General features: G+C 37.8%; 2 protein-coding genes across 2 annotated transcripts in view; one reads left to right on the top strand and one right to left on the bottom strand.

Annotated features, from left to right (window-relative positions):
* Window positions 1-4,239, bottom strand: part of galt (galactose-1-phosphate uridylyltransferase) — a 34,346-nt gene extending 30,107 nt beyond the window's left edge. Inside the window, exons 1-5 of the mRNA XM_057819961.1 lie at window positions 4,118-4,239; window positions 3,441-3,610; window positions 3,259-3,334; window positions 2,711-2,759; window positions 1,346-1,475 (exon numbers count right to left, since the gene is read on the bottom strand). Of these exons, the coding sequence (XP_057675944.1) occupies window positions 1,346-1,475; window positions 2,711-2,759; window positions 3,259-3,334; window positions 3,441-3,610; window positions 4,118-4,151 (459 nt within the window). The 5' untranslated portion in view covers window positions 4,152-4,239. The remainder of the gene's footprint in view (window positions 1-1,345; window positions 1,476-2,710; window positions 2,760-3,258; window positions 3,335-3,440; window positions 3,611-4,117) is intronic.
* Window positions 4,240-4,484: 245 nt separating this feature from the next.
* Window positions 4,485-12,293, top strand: sigmar1 (sigma non-opioid intracellular receptor 1). The gene is made up of 5 exons (XM_057819309.1): window positions 4,485-4,736; window positions 4,877-4,928; window positions 8,655-8,803; window positions 8,996-9,088; window positions 11,455-12,293. Exons 1-5 carry the CDS (start codon window positions 4,592-4,594, stop codon window positions 11,682-11,684), a joined length of 669 nt encoding a protein of 222 aa, XP_057675292.1. The 5' UTR covers window positions 4,485-4,591; the 3' UTR covers window positions 11,685-12,293.
* The last annotated feature ends 437 nt before the right edge of the window (window positions 12,294-12,730 follow it).

Genomic DNA, 12,730 nt, shown 5'->3' on the forward strand with positions numbered 1-12,730 from the left:
CTCCCGCCCCAGGTCCTGCTTTCGACTGCCTCCCATCAGATCATTACACTTGCCACCTTCCCGAGTCTCATCGCCTCACACTGGCTAGACTACTCCGAGCGGAAAGCTCCCCACCCCTTGCGGCGGTCTGCCCGCCCTCTGCCTTGGCTCCTGCTTCAGTCACGCCTTTAATTTGCTCATCACAACCTCGTGCTTGATTGCTCAGGGATCATTTCTATTCCATGTACTCTTACAAGATGAAGCGATGGACCCATCATCAGTGACAGTGTTATGATCTGGGGTTGCTGCAGTTGGTCATCTCTAGGTTCAGCAACAGTATGCGCTCAAAAAATGAGGTCAGCTCACTACCTTAATATACTGAATGACTAAGTTATTCAATCAATGGATTTTTTCTGCCCAAATGGCACTGGTATACTCCAAAATGACAATTCCAAGATTCATTGTGCTCAAATTGTGAAAGACTTATTCATGGAGCATGAGACATCATTTTCACACGTGGATTGGCCACCACAGACTCAAGACTTCAACTCCATCGAGAATCTTTGGGTTGTGCTGGACCACAGTGAATGCATGCCATAACTGAAGCTAAAGGCCGAGCAGTGTATATTGTGTATTGAGTAGCATGTACAGTTTAAATTTTCACATATAGAACATTGTATTAATACATCATTGTTATGTTTATATTAGGGCTGTCAAAATTATCGTATGAATGGGAATTAATTTTTCTTAATTAATCACGTTAAAATATTTGACGCAATTAACGCAGATGACCCGCTCAGACAGATTTAAATGACAGTACAGTGAAACGCTCACTTGTTGTGTTTTATGGAGTTTTGCTGCCCTCTGCTGGCGCTCGGGTGCGACTGATTTTATAGGCTTCAGCACCCATGAGCATTGTGTAAGTAATTATTGACATCAACAATGGCGGGCTACTAGTTTAATTTTTGATTGAAAATTTTACAAATTTTATTAAAACGAAAACATTAAGAGGGGTTTTAATATAAAATTTCTATAACTTGTACTAACATTTTTCTTTTAAGAACTACAAGTCTTTGGATCGCTTTAACAGAATGTTAATGTTAATGCCATCTTGTTGATTTATTGTTATAATAAACAAATACAGTCCTTATGTACCGTATGTTGAATGTATACTGTATATCCATCTTGTGTCTTATCTTTCCACTCCAACAATAATTTACAGAAAAATATGGCATATTTTATAGATGGTTTGAATTGCGATTAATTAATTTTTAAGCTGTAATTAAATCGATTAAAAATTTTAATCGTTTGACAGCCCTAGTTTACATATGACAGAATATGGCAGGCGAATAGTTGTACCCTATACCTGAACCCATGGGTATGTGGCTCCAAGTTCTTCCATGAGCTCTGCCCACTTGTCAATCACATTGACAATCTCTTCATTTTTCATGAGGGGGAGTGTGACATCAGTCCAGGGATGGAAACACATGACCTTACTGAAAATATGGAGGAGGAGTTAAAATATTGGCAGTGGTAATGCATTCCCTCTTCTTGACATAGCTCATTTGCTATGTTATTCTCCAGTAGCTTATATTTGCTGCAAGTAGTGCTACAATTCATTATATTTTTACTAGAATTGTACAGAAGGAAATATCAGCAAGCTGTCTTTAATGATCACCTACCAGTTTGCAAGAACTTGCATTGTTTATATATTTGACAATTTTTGTTACTTAAAGGTTAAACTAGGTTTGAAATCGCTTACAATGAAAGCGAGCTGCATTCCTAACTGTAATGATACCCTTGCATGCACTACTAGGTGTCAGTTATTCTCACAAGGCCAACTGTCTTATTTAATGTTAGTCAGTGTAATGAAGACGGTTGGTGGAAGTATTTGGCTCAGTTGAACTCGATAAGAACTTCCTTTATTGTCCCCCATCCAGCAGGTTTCTGCTGCTAAAAATGTAATTCAGCAACCAGGGATCTTACAGAGAAAAGATCGAGTGTCATTTTTGGCCCAGTATGGTAATGTGACTACATTCCAAAAATTCGTTTGATGAGCATTCCTCATTTTTTTCTGTCTTTTTTTGCCACCTGTCCCATCTCATTTGGAAAGTTTTGCAGCCATAATATTTAAAGTTAATTATTATTTGATAAAAACAATAAGACTTATTAGCATGAACGATCACATTTTTGTCTTTGTTTGCAAAGCATTGTATTCTATGTTATGTTTACCACAATGTCCCAACTTCAGTAGAAATGGGGTTGTCCTTAACATGTAAAGATACAATCTGAACAGTCATTTCATGCAGTTAAGAATCATTTCTTTCAAACAGTGCTGATGTTGTTGACTTTTCTTAGAGGTTAGGAAACATTTACCTCAGTTGCCCGCTAAGGAGAAAATACAAAGCATTTACTGTGAGAAGAGTGCGCCTCGGTGAAAGTTTAAGGAAATTGAACACAATGTTGGAAAGCAGTGAACTGATTTGAACTTTGTCTGACTTCCAGTACAGCACATCTAATGCTAACTAGTTGAAAAGAGGAATCTAAATAGAACGTTTTAGGTTTGTATAATAAAGTCATTTTTTTTGCCAAGTCTGCATGACAAGTATTGATATAATTTTGCGGTAGAAGTTTGTAGAAAAGTAACACACCACAGCATTTTATTGAGTGATGTTTCTAATTTCGTTCATTGATACCCTTTTTAACAACAAAAAAAGTATTTTTCTCTTACCACACCCCTCTGGCAGCTTTAGACTGGAACAACGGATGTTGGTCTGAAGCTGAAGAGCACAAGATTTATTTTTCTTTTTTTGTAAATCACACGATACTGTGTAATAAAACAGTAAACAAAAAAATGACAATTCTAAGAATTTCTATTTTACTCATCTTCCTCCTCATGAGAGTGTCGCTTTATGAGGAAGAATCATGTGGGAGTAAGAAATTCAAACATATTAGCAAAAGATTTCTCCTAACTTGACATAACAACTTTTATTACAGTGTTATGGAAAAAGTATCTGAACCTTTTGGAATTTCTCACATTTCTGCATAAAATCACAATCAAATGTGATCTGATCTTTGTCAAAATCACACAGATGTAAAAACAGGGTCTGCTTAACTAAAACCACCCAAACATTTATAGGTTTTCATATTTTAATGAGAATAACATCCAAACAATGACAGCCGGGAGAAAAATAAATAAGTGAACCCTCTGCCTAAAGAGACTTAAAGAGCAACTGAAACTTTTTCATACCACTGTAGAATAATGAAAGAACCACTAACCAGGATCTGGAGCATCTGGTTGAATGGCAGGAAAGTCATTTTCAAATACAAAAGTGGTCTTGTAATTTGGATTTGTCTAGTGAGACAACAAAAAAACATACATTTGATTTTTTTCTGATGTTTACAGGTAGGTGACCAAATGTGCATATTACTGAGGTTGGCCGCGAGGACTTGGGTGTTACCTTTCCATTAGCCCGTGTGTTTCCAGGACACAGTGGATTGTTTGGATCATATCTCGGTATACATTCCTCTGGATGTTTTTCCACCTGACCGGCCCACGGTCTCTTCATGCGATGGGCCGAGACAAGAACCCAACTGTCCCTTAGAGGGTTATAACGCAGGTGCTGATGCTCTGATGAAGCATGGAGAGAAAACAATATGAACAGACTTGCACAATCTGAAACCTGTTACAGTGCCAAAGTTCAAAATGTGTTTTAATTGAACGTTTGTCTGTTTTGAGTAATACTAAAGTAGAGTAAACACCCTGGCAATAGGTGTCAATTCTCACAGTCCTGCTCCTGCTTATCTGTCAGCTTGATTAACGACTAGTGGATGACTCAGATTTTATGCGTCTCACAATAAAACCTTAAAAACCTATACATGCACCTTGATGGATGACAAAAAGAACAAAACATTCGGCCTCCCATACAATATTCTGACAACCTGGAAAAACCTGCAGAAAAAGCAACACTGGAAACAGTATACCACAAGGCTGGTCCATTATCATTGTATAAAATCACAACAGTGCAACTGGTAATCGACCTATAGTGTTATATTTGTGTCAATCAATATGGGATCAAGTTGTAGTTTTGGGTGCAATACACATGGCAACATTAGTTAAGACGGTACAACGACATACCTTTTGGATCAAAATTAACTTCAGAGGTACTCATGTCACTCACGTTGTTTAAAGTTGGTACACTGTATTACATTGGAATCAATTCTTTCACAAAAAGGCTTCGTTGGATACTTCCTGTAAACCTGGAGCATACTATTTTTTATATTGTCCAAACATGTGTCACTCTCTTAAAACACGAAAAGTACTTCAGTTGGACGGAATTTACTGATACATAATTAAGTCATATATTTACCAATAATACAAAATTAAAAGAAATCTATAAATTAGGGCATCGTTTATAAACAGGATAACCCTAAAACACAATACGGATTGGAACAGTCCAAAACGTCGTCATTTGTTTGGTCAATGGTTAAGTCCCGCCCATATTGAACCAGGAAGTCGCCGTCCATGAGTCAATCCCTTGATTAGCAACTCGCGCCATAGTTTCTGGGAGCTCAACCTGTTGCTGTCTCCTTGCGTGTTTTTAGTTCAACGATGGCTTTAGTCCCTCGTTGTTTTCGACTATTGGTCTTCGTGGGAGTCGCTTGCCTCGTCGTACTATTGCTGAAGCACTGGATGGCTACTAAGCAATACATTTTCAACCACGACGACATCGCTAAACTGACCAAACAGTATGCGGGTGAGTTTGAACATAATGCAAAGCACGCCAAGATGCACATTGTTGTTTTTACATGTCTTGAAAACATGTCTAAACAGCGACGGTGCATTTTGCATTGCCTGCCTTTTTTTTCCGTGCTCATTGTTTGTTTGTACCCTTAGGCCAGGACCACGAGCAGGCCTATTCGAAACTGGTGGTTGAGCTCAGGAAGAGGTACAACGATTAACAACTGCTATAATATTTCAACGCATGTGTTATTACTGTTTAACGTAAACCGCATTCCATCATTATCACGGTATTTATGTTCGGGGTTTTGGCTTCATTTGCACAAACTGACAAGCCCCAATATAAGACAAATATAATAATAACGGTTGCTGTTTTAGTTTGCATTCTTGTACAACTGTAGTGTCATATACTAAGAGCTTTTTTTCTTAATATTACAGTATGTAACGACACTATAGGGGTACTTTATAAATAACTATGATTCAGGGTAGTTCTACACCCCTGAAAAGTAAGCTAAAACCCTTCAATTTTAGTGTTGTCTGCATAAAGCCTCATTTCTCGTTTGCATATCTTTTTGATAAATGTTTGATTACAACCCTGGTACATTTTTTCAGAGCAATTGAGTAATTAATACTTATGTAACGAGTAAATGACACACCCATCCCTTCTCCTCCACTTCTATTTGTTCATGTAATTTTCCCAACCTGTATTGTGATAAGGAATGGATTTCCTGTCAGAAAATTCTCACAGAACACTACCGAGCAAAATATGCTTTAAAAAAAAGTTATGATGTCCATTTTTTCTCACAATTGGATTTACCCGGAGTGAATTCTGCAAACAGAGCTGATGTTTTCACAGAAGAACATGACTTGGCCTGTTTTTCGTAGAGCAACAGGATACACTGGTTTATTTTAAGTAGGGTTCCCGCAGAGTTTCAAGTCTCAAATGTGTTACTCTTCATAAATTGTCTTAAAAGGCATTGAATATCACCTGGAAGGTCTTAAATTTTAAAATGTGCTGCATTGCATGATGTTGTGTCATAGAAATGTTCGAACATTTTAAACAATACAGATTTTTGGGTGCAAGGTTAGCCATGAAATTGGCCCCAGAATTGGCATTAAATTCTGTTCCAAGTGATATTTGTAAAGGTCTTAAAGAGGCATACATGTCATTTGCATAATATTTTGACCTGTTTCATGCAAAACAGGTGCAACCCATTTGAAGATGGTTATCTGTGTAGTTTTTTATTTGTGATAGTTTGCAAATTATTGTTCTGCAGACGGTAGGTTTTGAAATATGTCAGTGTGAAGTTGAACTGTGCCTTATTATTCAAGTACACGGCCTCTTTGTTCTTCCTGTACACCAGTGCTTCTCAATTATTTTCTCTTACACCCCCACCAAACCCCCCAGGAAAATGTAAAAGTTTCGCACCCACCCCCACTCTGCTGCCACTATAAATAGTAGAGGTGGAAATCTTTGGACACCTAATGATTTTGATTACGATTACGATTCGGGGGCTACGATTCGATTGTAAATTGATTACAGGTTTTTTTTTTTTTTTTTTTTTTTTTTTTTTTTTTTTTTTTTTTTGCTGCAGGGAGTATCGGCTTTGCTTGTGGTGTGGGGTTAGTTTGCACTGAGCAACTTGGTATGCCAGTGCTCGCTGGTTTATAAATGTTAAAAAAAAAAATCAAGCAGCTTATTAATGTGATTGCGGTGTACTGTAATGTTTTTAGACACAGTAAATAGATGGTCTTTCCTCGTCTCCCGCTGTATTAAAAGTCAAAGTCAATAGCCAAACGCTACATACACATCTTCATATTTCCTTGTCTTAGCTCTTCATATCTCCAGTGCTTTTTGCTGTGTGCTCTTGTTTGGTTATAAAATACTGCGCACACGCTGAAAATGGGAGCACTGTGCCACCCAATGAGTGGATGTGCAACTACACTTTATTCTAGTTTTGCAAAAAAGTATGTTCCCCTAGGTCACATGCGCCATCGCCGGCATCTCTCTACGCCCCTATTATTTGAAAGTACTGCGACCAATATCTGGATCACTGCGCACTGAAAAAAGCTGTCTGGATGTTGACTGGTTTTAAAATTTGCTGTGTACGGTATATTAAAAAAAGCATTATTGAAACCCCCATCCACTGCTATTCGCCATTTACCCGACTGAGAGGTCATAACAGGTCGACCTGATGGCTTTTTCTTTTTTACCCACCGCGACCTCCACACAGCAAAATTATTCGCCATCTAGCCAGCCGAGAGGCACTTTTGACTTCCTCACCAGCAGGAGCCGACCTCCTTTGAGCACTGAGGAAAGCCTTATAAAGCAGGGGTCCCCAACGACCGGGCCGCGGACCAGTACCGGTCCATGGCGCATTTGGTACCAGGCCGTGCAGAAATAATAAATAATTTATTAACGACTGCATTCTGGCCAATTGACTTTGGCCTGTGCCGCTTAACACACCAATATCCCTGTCTACTCTAGATATACAACTACAGGATAGGAGGTCGTCATAGAAATGCATTGATTGGGCTGTTAGCACTAAATCTCATTTTGTATATCTATGCGCGCTTGGACTCGATAATAACGTATGACATAGGTCGTCGCCAATCACATTTCTTCCCGGAAATAATTGGCCCCCACACTAGAATGACTGAACAACAGACGTCTTTGGACAGACTTTTTACGGGGAAAAGGGAACCTGACGAGCCAGAAGATGTGCCTACAACCTCGAAGAAAACAAAATTTATGCTACTTCCCAATCACTAAAGACCCACGAACTGTGAAGGAGTGAACTCGTAAATTCGTGACCCGTATGTGAATAAACCGAGTGATTTGAGCTTGTCTGTGCAACAGGAATATCAGCTTATAGAGATCGCAAATCACGGGGGCCTTAAACGTACATTTGAGACAACAACTCTACCGAAGTTCTGGATTAAAGTCATTTCGGAATATCCTAACATTGCTAGGAGCGCGCTGAAAACTGTGCTACAATTTCCAACATCGTGTATTTGTGATGCTAGCTTCTCTCACTTTCCCATCTCGGGACCATCTCATCTCAACGAAACAAACTCAGGCCTCCCACTGATTCAGTGGGTGAGTTGTATTTTTTTCCCTGCACATAACACGACGGGGCCAAAACCAAATGCTATTTTATATTTGCTGTATTTTTCTGCCGCACATTGCCGGTGTTCTGACAAAATTGGCATGCGCGTAACGTAAAAAGGACCGCAGATGCAGCAATTCCAAAGTACACACTACAAACTGTCTTTAAAGAAAGAAATATTAACTTACGTTTGCCATGTTAGGTGCACACAACAACTGCACGTAGCCCTCTCACTTAACGACTTCGCCGTGTCGTTAAGCATTAATTTACGCCATTTCCGTGTTACACATGTATGTTTATGATGTAAATCGTTTTTTAGCACCATTGGATAACATTGAGAGTCCAACAGAATATAAAAGAGGGCTTTTTTTTCCACTGCCACAAAAGCTTTGGGGAGCAAAATTTTATAAGGGTGCAAAATTTGACAGGACACAGGCCCGTGAAAAAAAGACCCAAATCACACCGGTCCGTGGTGCAAAAAAGGTTGGGGACCCCTGTTATAAAGGTTTCCACTTTAAATAAAGCATTGTTTAAATATATACATTTGCATTTGCTGTGGTTTAGTACAATTCTTTGGTGACATGATCAGTTCCTGTCTTTGTCAGTTTTTCATTTTTTCTCCCTGCCACCTCCAACCTGCGCTGCTGTTTGCCGTCTCACCGGCTGAGAGCCATTTTTTCTCGACTGCCGCTTGTCTGTTCCGCGATCTCACTTCAATACATGTAGATAATCACACATGCATCACTGCAAAGTTAAATATGAGAAGGGAAGATTCCGTGATGTGTTGCATGATTAAAATCTTTATCAAATTTGAAACACTTCAGGTATCCCGGCCACATTCTGCCAGATGAAGACCTGCAATGGGTGTTTCTGAATGCCGGAGGCTTTATGGGTTCCATGTGCGTCCTCCACGCCTCCCTCACAGAATATGTGATACTGTTTGGTACTGGAATAGACACATCAGGACATTCAGGTGAGGGTAGACGGAGGTTTGCTTTTGTTACATTCTGAATTGTATGAAACTGATTATCTTTACTGAATTTGCTATGGTCAAAGACAGGAGTAAAAATAGGCATATTTTGTCCTGTGGCTCCTTTGCTGAAATTTAGGTACGTTGGCTTGTAAAATACCAGTTTGAACCTATTCTCATTCTCTGTGTATGTAGGTCGATTCTGGGCTGATATTTCTGACACGCTTGTCTCTGGTACGTTCAGAAGGTGGAAGGAGGGAACTACAAAGACTGAACTTTTCTATCCTGGTATGCATCAACATTTTTATTGAATCTCTTTTAATTAATCTTTTATTATGTACTTCTAAACTATAATTTTTGTAGAGATTTGATTGGACTAATCATTAGCGGGAGCCCTGATTAGTGTTTTATTAAGCAGTGGTACTTATGATTAGGGCTGCAGCTATCGAATATTTTAGTTGTCGATTAATCGATGGACTGGTTAGTTTGAATAATCGAGTAATCGGATAACGAACATGAAAAATTAAAATACCAGAGCTGAGCCTCAAACATTTTTTTTTTTTTTTTTTTAATGAGGATCCATGCACGACAAAAGAACAATTGGCTAACTTACATAGAAAAAGTCCGCTAGCTTAAATGCTATAAAATGCGTTTTATTATTTTTAAAAAAATTTTTTTTTATTTTTTATTTTTTACAATGCTCTTAACAAATGGTTTCAGACACATATTCCCACAAAAACGGCTAAATGTACCTATAAACTAAATTATGAATGCATTAAAAAACATTAGCTCAAACAAAAACGTGGCTTACGTTGGTCTTAACAGGGAGCAGTTGGATTCAGCCATGTGAAAAGAGGCAGACCAGAGGGCAGTGTATCAACACCACTTTAATTAAACGAATAGTCGAAGCAACAAAATTTAATTCGAATATTTTTTTCTAATCGAATACTCGAGTTAATCGATTAATCGTTGAGCACTACTTATGATTCACCATGCGATTATGATCTCAATCCTAGAAAAAAAAAACTGCGTTCAACACTTGAATAAAATTTAATTTCTCAACAAATGTGATGGTGATAGTAATGCTTTTTATTTAAGGCGTGTTTCTTGGCACTCAAGAACAAATGATTTAATATCAAATTCCATATTAAACAAAAAAAAAAATGAATAAAAACAATTAGGAAAACATAAATATGAAGAAGCGGAGCACATTTTTCAACCTGATTTGTCAATTCTAAACAGGTGTGATTTCAGTTGTCGAAATGTGGAAAAGAGTCTGTTTATACTACTTTCAGACAGCAGCTTGAAATGACCCAAAACGGTTATTTCTGCCGTTAGCTGAATCTAATATTTTTAATCGGATCTAATTAGAGCTGAAACGAATACTCGAGTAACTCGAGTTTAAAAACTGATCCGAGTAATTTTATTATTAGTTATTATTTATTTACGTCAGCTCTAAGCATCACGCTTTGCCCGGACTACTTTTAATGCTGGACAACGCGCTGATGTCACGTGCGTAGAGGAAGAAGCAATTAAAAAAAAAAAAAAAACTTACCGATGTCACGTGCGTAGAGGAAGAAGCAATTAAAAAAAAAAAAAAAAACTTACCGCAGCCGACAGCCGCTACAAACTACGCCGACGTTGCTAAAACTACGCCCGCATGATGCTAGTTTGGTAGCAGGTAGTGTCCGATGCGTCTCATAGATATCTCATGCATTTAGGACTAGAAGCGAAATGACAGACTCTGCCGCGTCTGAGCAGTAGACTTCTCATCGCTAATAAATATAACGTTACTGTCACTCGCTCACGTAACGTTAGCCATTCGGAGGGCTAGGTTTCTATTGATTATGACCACTGTCGATGCGTGGCTACCGCGTCTTACATACAGGCTTTATTTAATCTGTAAAAACACAGCGCTGTAGAATGATGAGGGGTTAAAATTAAAACATAATAAAGCTAACTGTTAGTTTTAGCTCAGTAGTCATTGCTGAATAAAACACCAAGTAGCACTGGTCCCTAATGTGCACCAAACAGCATTTATTTTGAACACTGCAAAAACTCAAAATCGTATCAGCACTTACAGTTTAGACTAACTAACTTAAAAATAGCTTGACACAAATGGAAATTAAATTGAAACACGTGGGAAAAACACGTAGCTTTCAAGTGATGTGTGTTATCAAGCATAATTACATTTTTAGGTAAGAAATGTTTTGTTGTTGTTTTTTTTTTATAAGATCTAGAAGTTTTTTGAGTGAAAGCAGTGAATTTTTTTTTTCTAGTCACATCTTAGATGCAATTGTTGGCTGTTTTCAACAATGTACATCGAAAATAAAGACATTGACTGAAAATGGTTCAATATTGGATTAAATATCTTTTTTTCTCATGTATATTTATAATTGCTCTTTACCTAAAAAATAATGTTTTATCCGATTTATCGATAGAATTTTCAGTCGATTACTAAAATATTCGATAGCTGCAGCCCTAGATCTAATAGACCGGTAATGGAGGAATAGGATGACGTTTCCTTTTTTGGTTCATTAGCTATTATAAAATTTATTTTACAATAGCAAAATTATTGCTTCGTTGCAAACACTTGTTTTTGTATAATTTTATGGGTTTTAATAATGGGTGACTTTTTATTCCATAAACCACAGGTGATACTGTCATGCATGAAATGGGTGAGGCTGCAGGGGTCCAGTGGACCGCCGGGACATGGATGGTTGAGTATGGCCGAGGATTCATCCCATCCACTCTGAGTACAGCTCTGGCCGAGACACTGTTTTGCACCCAAGACTTTGTCACCTTATTTTACACTTTCAAAGTCTACGGCAAGGCGATGCTGATGGAGATGGGAACAATGCTAGCTGAGGCCGGAATCTTTTAAAAGCATAGTGGTGACCCTTTTTTTTCCTCACCTGCACTGGGACAGTAACATCACAAGCTGCTGATGTGCTGTTTTGTCTTTGATGTCTGATATGGAGTCATTTGTCGCGAGATGATTTTTACTGTAAATGAAAGAATATTGTTGAATATGTTTGAGAACCCAGTAAAATCTTGCTGCATCAACACTAAAATTTATGTAGCCACGCCCTTGTATATTAATCTAACACTAACAGGCTTCTTGCGATCATGCGCTACAAGAGCATTCCTTTAAAAGCTGCCCAAGCAGACAATGAAGCCTTTTGGTGCTACCTAAACAAATTGTGTTAGGGTCTGGTTTAAAGAAATGAGGCTCAAGATCTTCCAAGTACTTGCTGAATGTTGCATTCTTCTGGGGGTACATTACCCATTCTGTTATCAACAAAACTTTATGCTGGTGGTTGATCATCCTGCTTCCTATTGTTTGAGTATTACATAAGCACTACTGGAATGTTATGTTTCATGTTACTTTCTCCTAAGATATGTGTTGTGATTTGTTTTCAGTGAATCCTTTGTTGCTGTCTTTTTGTGCTACCTTGCAAAAAAAAAAAAAAAGAAAAAAAAAACTACAAAACCAGCCAGTTCTGTTCGGAACATATCTCGTTTTTGTGTCTTAAATGTATGCAGTTGTTTTTCTAAAAACTTGTTTGTCATGTCAGTGACATTTTTATCGGAATAACGTCTCAATAACTCATTGTTTCTTAACTTTTCAGACTGTATATTTCTTATACGTCTTGAAGGAAAAAAAAAACTTAAATGTTGATGAGCATATATGCAAATTGAGAATAAAACTTTTTGAAAATGTATTAAACTCATGGCTTCAATGTGTTGAGTTAAAAGATCAGTCACTTGTGATTTGCTAACCACATCTTTGTGGTTAATGGTGACTAATTAGAACAAATGTGCTTTTTGATGGTTATGTAACTGACAACTGCCTTCTATCAATGCATGTATTAATTTTAGATTTCAGTAAAGCTTGCGGTAACTGCAATGTTTAATTGTAATTTGATA

This window comes from Corythoichthys intestinalis, chromosome 17, assembly GCF_030265065.1.
Source record: "Corythoichthys intestinalis isolate RoL2023-P3 chromosome 17, ASM3026506v1, whole genome shotgun sequence".
NCBI classification, from domain to species: domain Eukaryota; kingdom Metazoa; phylum Chordata; class Actinopteri; order Syngnathiformes; family Syngnathidae; genus Corythoichthys; species Corythoichthys intestinalis.